The 17,939-nt window shown below is 37.8% G+C and overlaps 1 protein-coding gene across 2 annotated transcripts in view; it reads left to right on the plus strand.

Moving 5' to 3' along the window:
- Positions 1–17,939, plus strand: part of USP7 (ubiquitin specific peptidase 7) — a 67,782-nt gene that overhangs the window by 36,374 nt on the left and 13,469 nt on the right. For both annotated transcript variants that reach the window (XM_084216876.1, XM_084216875.1), the window contains 16 exons: positions 610–748; positions 1,446–1,534; positions 2,231–2,339; positions 6,575–6,705; positions 9,098–9,152; positions 9,695–9,775; positions 9,869–9,959; positions 10,747–10,829; positions 11,763–11,872; positions 12,742–12,898; positions 13,757–13,901; positions 14,883–15,013; positions 16,097–16,231; positions 16,434–16,535; positions 17,213–17,318; positions 17,654–17,746. In XM_084216876.1, coding sequence (XP_084073002.1) covers positions 610–748; positions 1,446–1,534; positions 2,231–2,339; positions 6,575–6,705; positions 9,098–9,152; positions 9,695–9,775; positions 9,869–9,959; positions 10,747–10,829; positions 11,763–11,872; positions 12,742–12,898; positions 13,757–13,901; positions 14,883–15,013; positions 16,097–16,231; positions 16,434–16,535; positions 17,213–17,318; positions 17,654–17,746 — 1,757 coding nt within the window. The remainder of the gene's footprint in view (positions 1–609; positions 749–1,445; positions 1,535–2,230; positions 2,340–6,574; positions 6,706–9,097; positions 9,153–9,694; positions 9,776–9,868; positions 9,960–10,746; positions 10,830–11,762; positions 11,873–12,741; positions 12,899–13,756; positions 13,902–14,882; positions 15,014–16,096; positions 16,232–16,433; positions 16,536–17,212; positions 17,319–17,653; positions 17,747–17,939) is intronic.

Here is a 17,939-nt window from a genome sequence, read left to right on the forward strand (position 1 = left end):
CAGTTTTCTTGGCATGGAAAAAGTTCTGGGTTTATTTCAAATGAAAATGGAGCTTCTCTAACCATGCCAAGCTATAAATGCTGCCCTGTGAAGCGTGTGAGCAGGTAACTGCTACCAGTGCAGGCAGAGCAGGGCATGAGTGCTCTCCCTAAGTGGAGTCCATCACTCATCCAGAAAGATCTGAACATGTGTGTGTTCTTGGGATCCTGCATGCTAATCAACATTGACTACCTTTGACCCCTTTTGTAAATAATAGAAAAATTTTAAAAGATAACTACAAATTTCTGGAGCATACAAAGTAAAAGATAACTACAAATCTCCAGAACTAACTCACCTGGGGGAGCCGTCAGCTTCTTAAACAACCTGCAAGCCACTGACGCGCTTTCTTGTCAACACTGTTGCCATAAGAAAATCTCCATTCCAGGTTCATAATGTGGCTTCAGAAAGCCCCAGAAGTTCATGCCCTCAATAATAATTAACATCTAATAAGGAAAAAAAAATCGAACGTGTGAAAGTAATGTACCAAAAATCCCTAACAAAAAAAATTATGTAACGACTATAAAAAGCTTGGTTTTGAAAGTGTTTCAAGTGTTTCTTCTGTATTTATAGGTCATGGTCCTGTCATGCACAAGCAGTTCTCAAGATAATAAACTACAAGGATGATGAAAAATCATTCAGTCGTCGTATTAGTCACTTGTTCTTTCATAAGGAGAATGACTGGGGCTTTTCTAACTTCATGGCCTGGAGTGTAAGTAATTGGACATGTATTAATCTATTGCTAGGTAGGAGCAGTTTTGTACCTGTCCTAGATGCTGATAGGAAAGGGGTTTATTTCCCCAAGCTGTTGGGTTTTTTTCTGTCATCGCTGTAGATTTCTTTTCAATTTCTTACTCTGTTAATTTGATTTTTTTAGAGTGCCTTTACTTATGTTGCAATTTAAATATTCCCTCATTACTGTTTTCTGCCCGACTGCTTGTGTTTTGGTATCACTGAGTGATAGTCACTGACATTCCGAAGCACCATAAATTTGGTTGCATTTCCATATGTTCTTTGTGTATATGTACATGTATATTTAATGCCCTAATGATACTACTAAGGTTTCTCTTGAATTGTGAGAGCTTTTTAAGCATTTGCAAAGGTTTTGGAATATTGTCCAGAAAAAGCAGACCATTTGATTACCAACTCTTACATCATTGAAAACCAAAAAACTACTGCAAAATCTTAAAAGGCAGGAACAAATTTCCTGCACTGAGACACAAAAAAAATAATTAAAATCTAGTAAGCTGAAAAACAACTGCTTTGGTGTTCTTCTGTTTTTCTTCTTCAGTTTACTACTACTGATAGCTCAGGTGTGGAAATTAGAAAGCAGTGTCCAACAGGATGCTTCACTGCAGTCATGTTGCATATTCCACTTTTCATGTTCCTATGTCATTGGTGTTTTACAGGAAGTTACTGATCCTGAAAAAGGCTTTATAGAAGAGGACAAAGTTACTTTTGAAGTCTATGTTCAAGCAGATGCTCCACACGGAGTAGCGTAAGTATCTTTGATCAAAAACAAAGCAGTCTTAAAAATTCTTAATTCTAGTATTTTTATGTTGCTTGTGATCATTCAGGTATTCTGTGTTATTGTCATTTCTAGCTCCCATCAGGCATTCTCACTTTGTCACTACTAGTTGATGAATTCTCCCATGGCAGTATTTTCATAGTCACATAGAGATTTTGTATAGCCTAAATTTCTGTTTGCATCAGTCAGCAAAATGCTGTGGAGCCTCAGCTTCTGAGTTGGTTTGTGATTGGACACCTCTGCAGTTCTGGCCTGAGCATCTGTGGTGTGAGAGCTGATGGGGTTTCAGGTGCAGCCAAGTGCTGGCTAACGTGCCTTGATTTACAATTGTAAAACTGCTTCATCTCAGTTGTTCTCCTTCATGGCACTTGTAAACAATGGGGTTGTACAGAGGTGCAGACTTGCCCTTAAAAGTACAGCTCTGAGCTTCAGGACATAATTTTTCTGCCATACAGAACATATTTTTTAAAAAAAGTTAATAAAACCACTAAGCATCTAATTGCAAAGGCTGTTGTTACTGGCAGGCAGCAGTGGAGTGGAGTTTATTTGAACCTTCAGTAGCAGTGGAGAGCAGCTGATACCTACCAGCAGCACTACCTTACAACAAACACTCTTTATTACTGGAATGCAGAACTTCCTTGTTTTTAACCACAAACTATTTTCTAGGTGGGATTCAAAGAAGCACACAGGATATGTTGGCTTAAAGAACCAGGGAGCAACTTGTTACATGAACAGCTTGTTACAGACTTTATTTTTCACAAATCAGCTACGAAAGGTAAGTAATACATGAAAGAACATGAGATTATAACATTGGCTGTTTTAATTAGCATTTATAAATGCTTCAAAACAGACCTATGTGATCCTTTGCCTCCTTTATCCTTTCAGAGGAGTTGTGACTTACATGGTGATGCCTGTCTTACTGCAGGCAGAGTACAGGAAGCTCCCTTTTGTAGTTTGTGGAACACAAGCTTTTGTCTTCTGTGGAAGCAGGCAGAGCACCTGGAGAAGAACACCTGAGCTTGGGGGGTGTTTTTGTATTCTGTATTATATGTTAATATTGCTGGGAATTGCTAGAGGCAGGGAAAGCAGTTTATTCTTGCAGATAAGAGATGAAAGCAATTTCCCTTTTCTGAAATAGTTAAAATAGGGAATTATGGCTTCTCAGCCCATAAACAATGCACAAAGATACACATTTGCTCCATCTTGAAATTGCTATTATGCAGAAGAATTTTTTTTGCTATTATGGTTGCCATTCTGTAGTGATAGAAAACATTGTGTTTTCATAGTTTGAACAACATAATTATATATTTACTTCAGTAGTATTTTTTGTTTACTGTAGATGTTATTTCTTTGCCGGAAAGAACATCTTTAAATACCTTTTTAATAAATATCTCATCTAAATCCAGGATAAAATATACTAGAAAATGTATAATTTTAAAATGGTGAAGTACCCTTACTGGGATTGAAAACAGAAGTAATGACTAGATATTGGAGGTGGCTATTTAGAAGGGGGGATGTACTTGGATAAAAAAAACACTTGGCACTATTCAGTGTATTGATCCTCATTCATCCTTCTGTGCATTTCTGCACTTGCTGTCTGTCTCTTAGGGAAAATTAACTCTTCTAACTTGAACTTTCTCTTATGTAGACTACTTGCAGTTCAGTTAAGCTTTCTTTTCCCTTTTTGATGTACCTGCTTTCCACTGTTTGTAATTTTCCACCATCTTACTTTTTATATCCCTGTGGTAAGTGTCCCAGTTGGCATTTCTTTTTTCTCTTTGCAATGCTGTTTACTCTGAAGCACTGCAAAAAAACCCAAAAAACACCTCAAACTCCAATAGGAATGTAACTGAGATCTTCCTAATGCCATGGACAACTTGACTTGTTTTACTTGATGCACCTGTTCCTTTTTTGCAGGAGGTATAATTTACTCATTCAGTTTATCACTCATTGTAATGCCTGTTCTTTTTGCTCAGCACTCAGTGTTTGTGCATTTTATTCTTTTGGATAGCTCACTTTGCTTTGGAGAGAAAAAAAGTGGTTTTGTAATAGCTCCATCTAATGCAATTGAGTAGTTTGTTCAAGGCTGTCTTGTAGCCACTAAATCAGTATGTAAAGAAATTCTTTTTGAAGTACAGATTGGTTTCAACTGAACTAATCTTACCAGGCATTCCCCTGCCCCAAAATAAAAGCAACTTTTAGCATCTCTTAATATCTGGTTAGTGACCATGTGAGAGAACTTAATTTATAGAGTTGGTAGCTGCAGCTTCCTTTATGGAAGTGTTCCTGGGCATCAGCTGGAATGTTCAATTCATTGGTCATTCCCCAGGCTTTCAGAGCCCCTCCAAACAGAACAGATGAAAAAAAACAGTGGCAGTTTTAGACAGCTTTAGCACTTACCTGCCATTGGTACAGATCAGGATGCACTTTTGTTTTCACTTTGACCAAACTTGTTCTTCGTAAACCAAAGTAAAATAAAACAAAACGTGCAGTATCCTTGGTTTGCTTTTCACCATTTCCATAATTTCAGTGAATCCTCCTTTCTTGGAAGAAACAATTCTTTCTGTTGCTGTTACTTGGAGCTTTGTTCACAGAGAAGCTGCTGTCAGGAGCAGAGCTGGGGAAGCAATGAACAATAGCAAAGGCAGGCACATACCTGTGGCAAGTCAGGCCCTGGGGAAGCGTGGGTGAGGATTGATGGAGAGGTCCTTTCTTCTCTGCTCTGCTTCCACATAGCACATGGGAGGCTCTGGTTGAAATGAGACCTCCCTTTTAAGCAACAAGAGGTGGCTTCAGTGGTAGGGAATAAAGAAAGGAACTTTGACATTAGAGCATATTGTTATTTGTTCTTTGGGAGTGATAAATGTGTGCTTAACCACAGTCCAGTAGGCAAGGGGCAGGGGTGACTTCCCAGAGGGCTCCAGGTCTGACCCTGGGCTCTGTTACCTGGACTCTTTAGTGCCTGTGGCTGCATTCAGTCCATTCTGGAACTTTCTGCTGGTTCCTTGTAAAAGTCCCTGCAGCATTACAGAATGTTTATATAAATACTTTAAAATAATAAATGCTGGTCCATTTCTCCCTGATCTGGCTCTTCTCAAGTTAATCCAATATATTTTACCTAACCTTGGAATTCCATGCACAGTATTTATTTCCCTTCTTTAAGTAATTCCTGTTTTTAAGCAATGTGTTCAAAGTTACCTGTAGCATTCTATTATTATATAAATATCTAAAATTTTTCTCATACCTCTCAGTATGCCTGTACATGTCCCTATCCCTCTTTAGTGTTCATTTCCTGAGGGAATCTCTCAGGTGTTAAATAAGAGACCCTGCTTTTTTACATGGATCAGAATGCCTCACTCCTTTATCATGAGGTCAAGCTTTCAGAATCTGGGAGGGTAAGACAAAAAAATAAAGGTTTGAAGAGGGTAATATTTAAAAAGTGGTAGCGTGGAGCAACACTTGAACTTAGAGAAATGAGCCCCAATATTACCTAAATACAGAAACAGAATGAAGAGCCAAGAAAGGCTGTGTTAAATCTCTGCTTTGTCATAACACATGTAGAATTTCCAAAGAAATAAAACTGGTGTTTTTATTCAATGACAGCTGGAATGTAGTAATTATAAGTAAATTGTAAATTATTATTTGAGTATTACTTGAGAGATATAGGAAGAGAATTAATTGCCCAGATGGTGTATGAGAAAAACATTTTAAACAATGGGAACTAAAGGCAAAGGATTTGATTTTGATTAATTATCAAGGTATTCTGAACTCCAGTTTATGCATTTTTGAAGGAAGAGTCAATCACAAGATTGGTTTTTAGCCTGCTGTAGGTTTAGCATATTAGTATTTATTTTTGAATATATCCACACTGACTATATTTGGACTTTTTCATTACTTGATTTTTATACCTTTTTTCTATTTGTTTAAACATAGCAAGTATCTATATATTTGTTTTTTAAGAAGCATTTATAAAATGTTCAAAAAATTTAATAGGGATTGATGGTAGAGTTTTGGAAGATCTGAGACTTGGTCATTCAACTACTTCTGTTTCTACCTTTAGCCAGTGACACCCACTCTTAAAAAGGTTCACAACCAGGTACAGGAAGAAGTTTAAAGTTGACTCTTCAAGGTGATGACTTGGTCTGGTCACAGGCAGAAATTCAGATGGCAATTTCTCTGTTTTTAGCAGGTTATTTTCTCATATGCTGCTTAATATTGGAGTCTTTTTTAGTTTCATTTGTTGCCTAATCTCCTTCCAGGGCTGTCTGTTCCTTTTTATATTTACGCTTCTCAAATGAACATCTCCCTTTTGTTTGCTCTTCCTTTCCCCTAGGTGTATTGATGTACACTTTTTAAAAAGTAAATCTCATCTCAGTGACTATTGAACTCTCCTAATCCCTGTTTGGTCTGTTTGTGTAATTTCTTTGTTCCCAATCCTTCCCAGATCAGTATAATCACTGAATTGAATTGTTAAGCTGTTTATTTGCTGGACAGTGATGATGTTAAGTAGGAATGAATGAATCAGGCACCCTCAGAGCTTCCTCTGATGTCTTTCTCCATGTGGACCATTTCTGGTTTTGTTCACTTGTTGCCCTTTTAGGTTTCATGTGGTTGCTTTTTCACAAAACCAGTTATTTTCAAGTCTGTAGTATTGACTGCTGTATCTGGTCCTACTGTGATGATTGCAGAGACATACTGGGCATGAGAAGGTATTTGAAGGTGTTAAATGCTTTAGTGCATTTACTGTTCTGGGCTGGAATAAGGGAGCTACTTAGATAAAATAACTATGAATGGAATCTGTTGTTAACATTTTTCTAACCACTGTGCTCTAAGAAGAGTTGTTCCAGACAATTAACGTTTTTACACTACACTACAAGATTTTTTTCAGACTTTTTTTGAAGTGTTGATTAAATTGAGTTCTATGAAGGAAGTCACTGAAGAGGAAAGAATGCATTAAACAGGATGAGCAATAAACTTTTCTGATACTAATTGAACTAAATGCTTTTTCAGGCTGTGTACATGATGCCCACAGAAGGAGATGATTCATCCAAAAGTGTTCCTTTAGCATTGCAAAGAGTGTTTTATGAGCTGCAACATAGTGACAAACCAGTTGGAACAAAAAAGTTAACAAAATCATTTGGGTAAGTTTCAGAAACTTGGACTGTTCATTGCACTCAGGCTTCATAAAGCTTTTCTTTAAAAAGATACTATTTTAATAAGGTTACTTTTAGAGAGGTGCAGAGAAGTGTTAATGCAATATGGTGTTAATTGTTAACTTTATGTAGTCTACTTGCATAGGTTTTTATTTGTAGCCAGTACTAAAGACAGCTGATCCAAAAGTCAGATTTTTTGGGAAGGGGGATGGTACAGAAACAGAGCTGTTAAAAGCAGGGTTATAATTTACCTGAACATTGTGTGATGCATTTGACTTAAGTAAAATTCAGAAGAAAATAGTCATTGAAACTGCAGTTCATGTGTTGTTAATGTCTTTAAAAAATGGAATCTGTTTTAGATTTAGTGCAATAGCAGTAATTTGCATGTCCATGTTGTTGAACATTGATGGCTGCTGTAACGTTTTCCTACAACATACTGAAGACACGAGTTAGAACAGAAAGATTAACATGAGTATAACCTGTACAAGTCTTCTCTTTGCATGTCTTCTAAGTGTGGGGTAGGATTTGATTAAAATCCATTCTAAAATACTTTCTTTAGTATTACTTTGTCTCACTGTATTTATAAGCTAGTCTTGTGGTAATACTGACAAGCACTGTTTTATTTCAAAACACATTAGGAGCACATCTTATATCAAAGCACACTTTATATCATCTTTTTCATACGGTTGTCCTCGTGTTCATCCTGCATCTGCTTCTACAGCCTGCAGTCATGCTCTGTCCTAAAACAACCTCTTTGCAAACTTGTGTCTTGGCAATCTTGACCCTTCCCCTTTAGTGGAATCTTAGGAGGAAATCAGTAGCCTCAGTGTTGTCTGTTTATCTGGCCATAACCTCTGGCCATATAGCACACTGTATATTTGGTTTATAAGTGCTCCTGCTGTCCTGTCACAGGACAGGAGTTGGTGATAGAGTAAATATTTCATCTCCAGTTAAGATCCCAACTGTGTCATATTCAGTAGCTTGAAGAGGCCTTTCCCAAGGGTGTTGCAGATGCTTAATTTTGTATCCAACAGCAGGGGTTTAAAAATGTGTTCACGCCTGCTTTTGTTCTTGGAAAAGAATTTTAGAATGTGTTTGAAGATTTAGGTTTCCCCCTTCCCTCATCATTGAATCAGAGAGGGGTTTTTGGCCTTGTGAGCCCTAGGTGCTCAGGCATTACTAGGGTATTACTTTTTACTGAGTGTTGTGAATTTCTAGGTTTGACTTCTTTAAGTAGAACATGATGCCATGCCTTCTTTATCCTAATTTTAGTGTGTGACCTTTTTCTTTGGTTTGTCCTATGAGCTGGCTAGTGTTTAAAGCCTAGAGAGTCAGGGCATTATTTTCTATTCTTAATTATCTGACAGGCCACTTGATTCAGCTTATTTAATGTGGACCCCACACAGTTGTTGGCACACTTTGGAGATTAGTTTGCTGCCATGTGACAGTGGGGGTGAGTCACTGAGAAGAGAGTGGGAGGGAGGATAAAGTCAGCACTGCTCCTGATCACCCTGCTGCTGGTTCCAGGGCCGGGGTGAAGCATCACACTGAACCTGGAGCCTACAGTCAGCAGAGTTTACTTTATACAGTTGGGAGTGGTGACTGCTGCAAAAAAAGATGTCAGAGACTTAGAACTTAAAAAGCTTTCTTGAGTTGAAGTTACAGTTCTTACAGGTGTATTTAGTACTGGAACTAGAAACACTTTGTGCTTCTTGTTTTATTGAAGGCAGGAGTGCTGAACGCCCTCGTAGTGTGCCATGCTGGCTTTGAGGCATTTAGATCCTGCTGCCCTCACCCCTGCTTTCACACCGTGTGTTTGCACATGGACAGCTCAGAAAGCTGAATGCTTCCTTGGAGTTACTGCATGCCCAGGATTAACTGTTTAGATGAGCACAAAGGAGCCAGTCTTTCCTATAAATCCATTTGCTTCCTTTCCTGTGCTGAAATAATCCCTGAACACCACTTGACTGCACCTGAAGGGCTCTCAGAAGAGAGGCAGCTGGAAACCTGCTGTGGAAACTGATGGCATTGAATTGCTCCAAAGGCTTTATTTAAGAGGTTTTTTGGCATGAACTGAGACTGGGTTGTAGACTGGAAGAGTAACAGCCTGGCTGTGGCCTCCTCAGCCAGAGCCTTTGCTGTCCCTCCTCCAGTCCCACACAGGGGAAGTGGGGTGGGCTCAGAACAACTGCACAATCTCCCACAAGTTCACTGCCCCTTCTTCCTACACAGCTAGAGAATCTGTGCATCAGCCAGTCCTAAATCTTAGTCTATACAGCTTGCTGTGTATTACATTCTTGATCTGCAAAGAAATCAAAAAGTGTCCTCTGAAGTGTTTTTTTTCCTAATTAGTAATTTTTTATTCATTTGCCTTACAAAGGTGGGAAACTTTAGACAGCTTCATGCAACATGATGTCCAGGAATTATGTCGAGTGGTATGTTTATACTATTTCTTGCTGGTCTGTGATGTATAAATTTCTCTTGATATTCTGTGTGTGTGTATATATAATGTATATAAAATATAATTCACGAACTACTAGAGTAATAGTGGCCCTGATTAATTTAAATTAGGTCTCAAAGGCAGAGTTTTTGCCTTGGTTTCTCTTTAAGAATGGGATTGCTTGTGGCCTTTTGTGGGTGAGGAATTTTTAAAGAGTAGTGAAGCTTGAAAGTTGCTGGAACACGTGCCAGTGTTACTTTTGTAGCCATGGAGAGAAGTGCAGTTTTGAAGATGAAATGCATTGTTATATCTGTGGGGGCTTCTAGACTCAAAGGAATGGAGTAGCTGGAGTAGCCCTCAGTTTAGGGGAAAGAGGAGGATTTAAAGGACTACAAAGGAGATACCAGTACAAATAGACCAACATTTCATTTTTATCCAAGTGACTTAGCATCTAATCAGTTAAGTAGTCATATGTGTGTGATGAATAAATTTAAAAACTGCAAGTTTATCTTGTGTAAAAACTGATGTTTCTTACAGCTGCTTGATAATGTGGAAAATAAAATGAAAGGCACATGTGTAGAAGGCACTATCCCTAAATTGTTCAGAGGGAAGATGGTGGTATGTATTTTATACCTTTCTCAAAAATAACTTAAATTAGTCTTGTTACTTTTGTAAAACTGAACTTCTGTGTTGTTTTGGTTTTGTTTCCAGTCTTATATCCAATGCAAGCACGTAGACTATCGATCTGAACGAATAGAAGATTATTATGACATCCAGCTAAGTATAAAGGGAAAGAAAAATAGTAAGTAAGATACATTGTGATATGCACCCATCCAGTACTTCAGCATGTTGGACAAATTCAGTGCCTGTTGTTTTCAAATGGGTTTGTTGGTGCACAGTGATTAGAAAGCTGTGCTTTAGGACACCTTATTGAAAACATTTTCAATGCAGAGTATGCTTTTGCATGCATTACATTTATTTTTTTTTCCTTATTCCATTTCCTTTCCCTGCTCCTTCCCCCCTAAGTCTCTCACTGGTATCTTCATAAAACTCTAAGAACTTCAGGAGTTTTCTGGTGTGATTAAACTGTGACATGGTGACCACATGGTTGTCACAGTAGTTATAATTTATATATAAAATGAACTTGGATGAAATAGATTCTTATTTAGACCTGGACATAGTAATAAGAAAAAAAAAGAATGAACTACTCAGAGCAGCATAACAGAGGTCCCTTGTCATCTCTTTACATCTCTTGAGCACCTGGGGTACAAGGCACTGGAAAGGACATGTAAGAGTCCAGCAAACAGAGGCACTGGCTTGATGCTTAACAGTTGTGAACTGAGGAGTTGTGGCAGACAGCTGTAACTGTGTGATTTAAAAATCTGCTGGTATTCTTAGCTATGCCTCTGCAATATGGTGCATTTCTTGATATTCTTAAGCAATGTAAAATTATACTTAAAGTAAGGAGAGAAGTACTCAAAACACAGACTCCCCTGTCCTAATATTCCATTTGATTAATGTGTTGCAGGCTAGAGTAAACTTACATTTTTTCCTTCTTCTGTACAATTTCCCAATCTTTTTTCATTCAGTTTTTGAGTCCTTCATTGACTACGTTGCAGTGGAGCAGTTGGATGGTGATAACAAGTATGATGCAGGAGAACATGGCTTGCAGGTATTATTTTTTTTTAACCAGGTTTTAAGTCTTATTTCTTTATCTTTGATAGAATAACAGTGTTGCAAAACCCATTCTAGATTTTATCAAGTGATTTTTGGTGATGTTTCTTCTTAGACAAGCTCTTCTTATTTGGTGTTAGGTTTCTTAAAATGGAGCTCAGATTTTATAGCAATTTAATTTGTAGTGAGTTTTATAGGTCTGAGTCTTCCATTGCTAGAATGGTTTGCTTTTCCACCAATCTCAAGACTGAGAAGTTCTTCCTCTATGAGTAGTCTGTTTTTCCATGTGTCAAGTAAAAACGCAGCATAGCTCTAAAAGTAACTTTGGACAGCTCATGTTTGTATTCTCAGGAAGAACACCAAGTGAACCCATGGAAATTAAACTTTTATGTGTGTGCACGTGTTTCTGAGCTCTTCAGTTGCACTTTGCTGCGCCCACTGGAGTAAACTGAAGTCCTTTATAAATAATGTTTTACTAAAGCTTATTTCTGCAGCTTTGACATACCAGGTTTTGTCAGTAATGTTCTACATATTCTTTAGCTGTTCTTAGGAAGGTATAGCACAGTAGCCAAAACCTTGTTGGCAGGATGCAACGAACATGAAATTCTTAATTAATCAAAAATGAGCTTTTGCCTCCATATTCTCCCAGTTTTATTTATGGAGGTGACTTGCTCTTAATGCAGTGAGGTGTCCACATGTCCTTGTAGGAGTGGCCTAAATTTAATTTGAGTTTTTGTGTTACTGGAGTAGCTCATGGGAGGTTAGTGCAGCATTAGGATACTCAAATTACACCCAAATTTTGAACCATTCTGTTGCACATTGTGTTGTCAACTCTATAAAAGTCCATGTGAAGAGTATCTACAACCAACAAGTATTTTGAGTTGCTAAAAATCCTGCAATTTCAACCCTCTATTTCCTTTAAAATGTCTAGGAGGCAGAGAAAGGTGTGAAGTTCCTAACACTGCCACCAGTATTACACCTACAGCTCATGAGGTTTATGTATGATCCTCAGACTGACCAAAACATCAAGATAAATGATAGGTAAGTGAGTTGGTTGGTTTAGTGTGTGGGTTGGGTTCTTTGTAGAATTTAGATCTGTAGAATTTAGATGTGTTTTAGCAAAAAATAGCTTCCCAAAATCCTGGTTTTGACTAAGCTCTGAGGCAGGCATGTGCAGTCACTCACAGTGGAGGTCCCCTAAAGGTGCACAAGTTGCACAGGTTGAATGTTGAAGTTCAGAATGACAAATTGAATGTTTGCTAATCCATAGTGATTGTTTTGACCATGGACAGGTGCCTGCATCTTTTAATGGCTTGTGTAGCATCCTTTGTGCAGTGTGTGGCGAGGCTGCCACCAGAGTAAGCAGGATGAGTAAGGAGTTACCTGCTTGCCCTCCATCTGTTTCCATGGATGGAGGGAGAGCCATTTGCCCACTCACTGTAAGCAGAGGCTGATAATTTCTCTAGGAGATACATGGTTGGTTGTAAACTAAATGTTTATTGCAATTATCTCATTCTCACCAGGGTGAGATATTTCAGAGTAATGTTCCAGTCCAGTGGTACCTGTGCTAGGGAAGCTGCATTTGTCTGCTAGAAAATAACAGATTTTAAAGCTTTTGCCTTGATGCAGTGAATCCAAACCAGCCCTAATTCAGTTGAAGTGCTCTTGCCCTTGTTACTGAGGGCATGATTTCCTGAGCTGCTTGAAAAGTTTATTTTTATTCCATATTTAAACAGTATAAATTCTGCCACTGTATGCAGCACGTCCTGGTTAGAAGTGGCATTGTAACAGTAACATGTTCAATTTTTGTTCTTTGCTTTAGGAGTACACATAGTGTTCCATAAAAGTGCCTAAGAATCTGTGTCTATCTTAACTACAAATACAATTGTCTTCATTCTTTTTGAAACTAGGTTTGAATTTCCTGAACAGTTGCCACTAGATGAATTTTTGCAAAAAACAGATCCTAAAGATCCTGCGAATTACATTCTCCATGCAGTTCTAGTACACAGTGGAGATAACCATGGTGGACATTATGTTGTTTACTTAAATCCAAAGGGCGATGGCAAAGTGAGTATTGAAAAGCACCTAAAAGTATTTGTGTGTTGTAAGTGCATACTTGCAGTTTTTATAATGGGCAAATCTTCAGAATTTTCTTTCCCTAAAAGAAGAGTGCATACACACTTGGCTTTTAACAAAAGACTTTTTAACTGAGGAAATCCCTTCTCTTGTATGTATTAAAGGTCTGGAATCAGATTTTATCCAGCATTTTTTTGAGGCTGACTTTGCTGAAGCAAATATGAGCACTACCAGTGTTTCTGTGACTCAGAAGTTCAGCATGTTTGTGTATGTCCCACTGGTCCAGGTTTAGGTGACTTGATTGGATCAGACATTTATAGGTCAGGTGCCTCTTCCCTTGAGTTTGTGTGTACATGATTGTTCACAGTAAGAGTAGAAATCGAATTTTACTGTGAATTTGTTGCTATTTGTAATTTATTCTTAATTGGCTTTATTGTTTTAATTTAAAATTTGATGTATATTGCTCTAAATGTACAAAGAAATACTAGGCGTCTTGTGCATCACTGCTTTTTATTTCATTTTACAACAAATAAAGTTAATTTTCTGTTTCCTACAGAAATATTAGATATTTTAAGTCTTAAGAAAAGCTTATTGAAATAATTATTGTGCTTGGTACTCACTGCAGTATGTTCAGTAAAGACTTGGTATTTATGGGCTTCCTTATGCTGAGCACAAGTAGCAGGTAGCACAAATTATACTGAACTAGATTTCCTTTTAAAAGTCGTGCCGCTTGAAGGTAATTTTAGTTACTTCAAAGAGCTGAAAGACATGCCAGAAATAGGATTAATTTATGATTCAGGAGCATGTTTTTACGTGTAAAATAACCTCTCTGTAAAATTTCCTCCCCAGTGGTGTAAATTCGATGACGACGTTGTGTCGAGGTGCACGAAGGAGGAGGCCATCGAGCACAACTACGGCGGGCACGACGACGACCTGTCCGTGCGGCACTGCACCAACGCCTACATGCTGGTGTACATCAGGGAGTCCAAGCTCAGTACGTGTCCTCCCTGTGCTCAAAGGGCCTGGCAGGCAGGGCTGCTTTAACCTCTGAATTGATGGCTGTGCTCCTGCACAACAGGGCTGCCTTATTTACAGTGGGAAGGTAGCGATCCCACAGGATCAACCAGCCGTTCTCTCACTTCTGGAGAGTGTGTGCTGCTCTGGGCCGCCTTTGAGCTCAGTAAGGCACCTGCAAAGTGCTTCAACCTTGGCTGCTTTATAGGATGGAAGGCGTAGTGAACTGACCTGGGTAATGGAATGTTGCCACATTTCTCTTCACAGAGAAAAGTAAGGCACAATTCTTCCCAAAGATTTCTGAGATTCACGTTCTCCGAACCTCAGAGAAAAGGAAACACAATTCTTACCTCATTTGCTGTGCCTGTGTTGTGCCAAAAGTAGAATGCAATATGGAGATGGTTTATCCAAAGTGAGGATGTTCTGTTTCCTTGGCCTATCAGGGCCAACTGTGTGTGTGTTGGGACTGTCGGCTGACAGTCACGAGATTCTGTGCAGTGTGAGGAGTTGTGTGCAGAGAGAATGATTGGCAGTTTAGATGAAATGTATATAGTATAGTATAATAAAGTAATAAATAAGCCTTCTGATGATGGAGTCAGATGCATCATTCTCCCCCCTTTGTCAGAGTCGCCTTTGATTTGCAATAATGGAATTAAATCAAATGGAATGTAAACGTGTAGATACATATATGCTTTAAAAAGGGAGGGGTGGCAAATATTTTTTTAATTCTGAACTGAATATTTCATTCAAAAGTCTATGATACATATTTCATGGGAGTAGTGCATTTTGCCTTGTCGTGGAAGTGCTTCTTTTGCCAAAGCATGATGGTATCAAACCATGTTTTTAAGTGAAAGATGAAGAAAGTTGGTTTTGACTTCAAATCAGAGGGAAGTCAAGTGTGTATGAAAAAGAAACTGTTTGATGTAAATCTTGAAATAACATCATAAAATCTGGTTTATAGGTGAAGTTTTGCAGCCTGTCACCGACCATGATATTCCTCAACAACTTGTAGAAAGGCTACAAGAAGAGAAGAGGATAGAAGCTCAGAAGAGGAAGGAGAGGCAGGAAGCTCACCTCTATATGCAAGTGCAGGTCAGCTTTTGAAACAGATTAACTTACAGCTACTTTACCATGAAAATTTAGAATATTGAACCACCTTGGAGGCAAACCTTGATTTTCTTTTTTTCTTTTTTTTTTTTTTTTTTAATTTTTCTTCTGAAGTAGTGTTTGAAGAGAAATTATAATTTTAGTGTTTTCAGGTATATTTACATATGCAACGAATTTAATAAAACATACAGTACTGTATCTTATAAACATTTATGGTTTTTTTAGAATTTATTGTGCTTGTGAGTAAAAATAGTAAGTTCAGGTGAAAGGGAAAAGGACCAGGTTATTTCAAATGGCTGCCCTGCCACTGTACTTTTATCTCCTTCAGGAATTATTTTCTAAAATTAGAATGTATCTAGCCATAGGCTGCAGGTCTGGACTATTGCCAAACAGAGCTCATCAAGTAGGAGCAGAAGGAGAGAGTGCTTATATTTGCAATTATCTTTTTGGAAAAGCCAGATGGACTAGATTGTTATGAATTGCCTTAAGGAACCCTGTTTATGGCTCTTTCCAGAGCCCATCTGGCACAGGGAAATAGAACCCATTTTCCATGTGCCTCCATGTTTCCTTGCCTGTTCTCTCTGGTGTTGATAAGCAGAGATACTGGTCAAGTCCAGCTTGTTCTGCACTGAGTTTTCAGTGGGACACTGGCAGCAATGCACTGTTTGTGCTTCTGTTACCAAAGAGTGCAGGGGAGCTGTGGGAAATACAGGGAAAGGGTTCAGTGGCCTCCTTGCATTGCACCAGTCACAGAATTATGTAGCCTTTTTATTTTCTCCAAGTGCCAAGATTGTTAGAGCACGTTCCAAGACTTGGGATCTAAGCACAACTGGTTTTTAATTGCTCGGGATTTGTAAGAATTAATATATTTTAATTACTTGCACTGATGAGATTATCAATCACGATTTTTTAATTTCATTGTAATCTGTGTTCTTGCAAATTTGCTCCCTGAGAACATGAATAGTGTTAGCACTGTGCCAGAGGGCCAGTGAGGTTGCATAGTAAAGCATCCTGAGAAGGTGTTACCTGAGCTAATCTGAAAAGTAACCTTTAAATGTCATTTTTCAGATAGTGGCAGAGGATCAGTTCTGTGGTCACCAAGGCAATGATATGTATGATGAAGAAAAAGTGAAATACACTGTTTTCAAAGTATTAAAAAACTCCACACTTACAGAATTTGTTCAAAACCTCTCTCAAACAATGGTGAGTTTTCTGTAGCTGAATACCTGCATGTATTTATTTTGTTACATTATGGCTGTTTTACAGCCCTTACCTTCTCCACATATTGACAGCAATCATAATTTAGAACTTTTAACACAAAATATCTGAGTTTACTGAAAAGATCTTAGCCTGTTTTTTCCCTCGATTTGATTTAGTTTCCTGACACAATTTTTATTTATTTTAGGGATTTCCCCAGGATCAAATCAGATTATGGCCAATGCAAGCTAGAAGTAATGGAACAAAAAGACCTGCAATGTTAGATAATGAAGCAGATGGCAATAAAACGGTAAGCAGTCACTGAGAGATGATATTACTTCTGTACATCTCCTGTGATTCTTAGTTCTCTTGAAGAATATCTAACTTCGAGACATAAGATTTTCCAGGCTTTTAATTTAAAATTAATTTCATTGTATCTGGTGATGTTTGATACTTGGGGAAGACTTGGTGTTTAGTGGATTAGTTTGGATAGGAAGCAGGAGTGTGATTGGTGCATGATTTTTTTGCTGTGGAAAAAAGGTGTAATCATGATTTCTTATGTTTGATTAAAACAGAAATGTCCCTTTGACAAAAGGGGCAAACCCTCTGGATTTAAGGAATTCTGTTGCTTAAAATGTAAAATATGTCTAAATACCATAGGATGCTTTCACCCTCCTTTTATTCTAAAATTAAGTCATGTCCTTGCCAATATAAAGATAGCTGTAGGTAAACTTGTGAAAGATAAAGAAGTGGGTTCATTTTAAGTAAAACCTGTTACTGCTTCATCAAAGTTTTTGGTGGTTTTATATCCGTATTTGTTTGTTTTAATAGATTTCATAAACTTCCTTTAACACAATTAAAAAAAAAAACTCTCCCATTTGTACAATGTCATAAGTTCTTGTATCTGATTAAAATGCTGCTACCAAGTTGTATTAAGTTCTTTTCTTCAGAGACTTTTTTTTTCTTTTCTTACATCTTTCTACATAGATGATTGAGCTCAGTGACAATGAGAATCCATGGACAATATTTTTGGAAACAGTAGATCCAGAGATGGCTGCTACTGGAGCAACATTACCCAAATTTGATAAAGATCGTAAGCATATGGGCTAAACATTTCTGAAGGACAAACTGCTTTCATGTTGGGTGTATCTCCAAAAACACTGTGCACTCCTTTTTTCAATGATGTTGTTGATGTATCCATCAAACTACTACAGTGCTGAGATTAGTTTTTCTTATGCAGTTTCTCCTTCATTTCTCTTGAAGTGGAAGGCATGCTTTGCATGTTTTTAGATTCACTGAATAAATTTCTCTCTATATTTTAAGGACACTGAGTTAAGAGAGACACATATTTCTTATTATATAAATAAAAACATCTAGCACCCCTCCCCAAGCCTTACTTAAAATTAAATCTTGTTCTTTACTTTGTAGATGATGTAATGTTGTTTTTGAAAATGTATGATCCGAAAACTCGGAGTTTGAATTATTGTGGACATATCTACACCCCTATATCCTGTAAAATACGTGAGTTCTGAATTTCAATTTCTTTGTAATCGTTGAAGTTTTTGAAATAGATTGCACATACTTTTCCTTTAATAAAAATAATTCCATCACTGAAACCAAAGTTACACCACAGAAGCAAATTTCTTATTTCACCCAGCACCTGAGTTTTCTTCCCCATGTGGTGTCAGTGACATTTTCTGTGGGTCTGAGCCTC

Source organism: Fringilla coelebs, assembly GCF_963513975.1.
Source record: "Fringilla coelebs genome assembly, chromosome: 16".
Taxonomy (NCBI): Eukaryota; Metazoa; Chordata; class Aves; order Passeriformes; family Fringillidae; genus Fringilla; species Fringilla coelebs.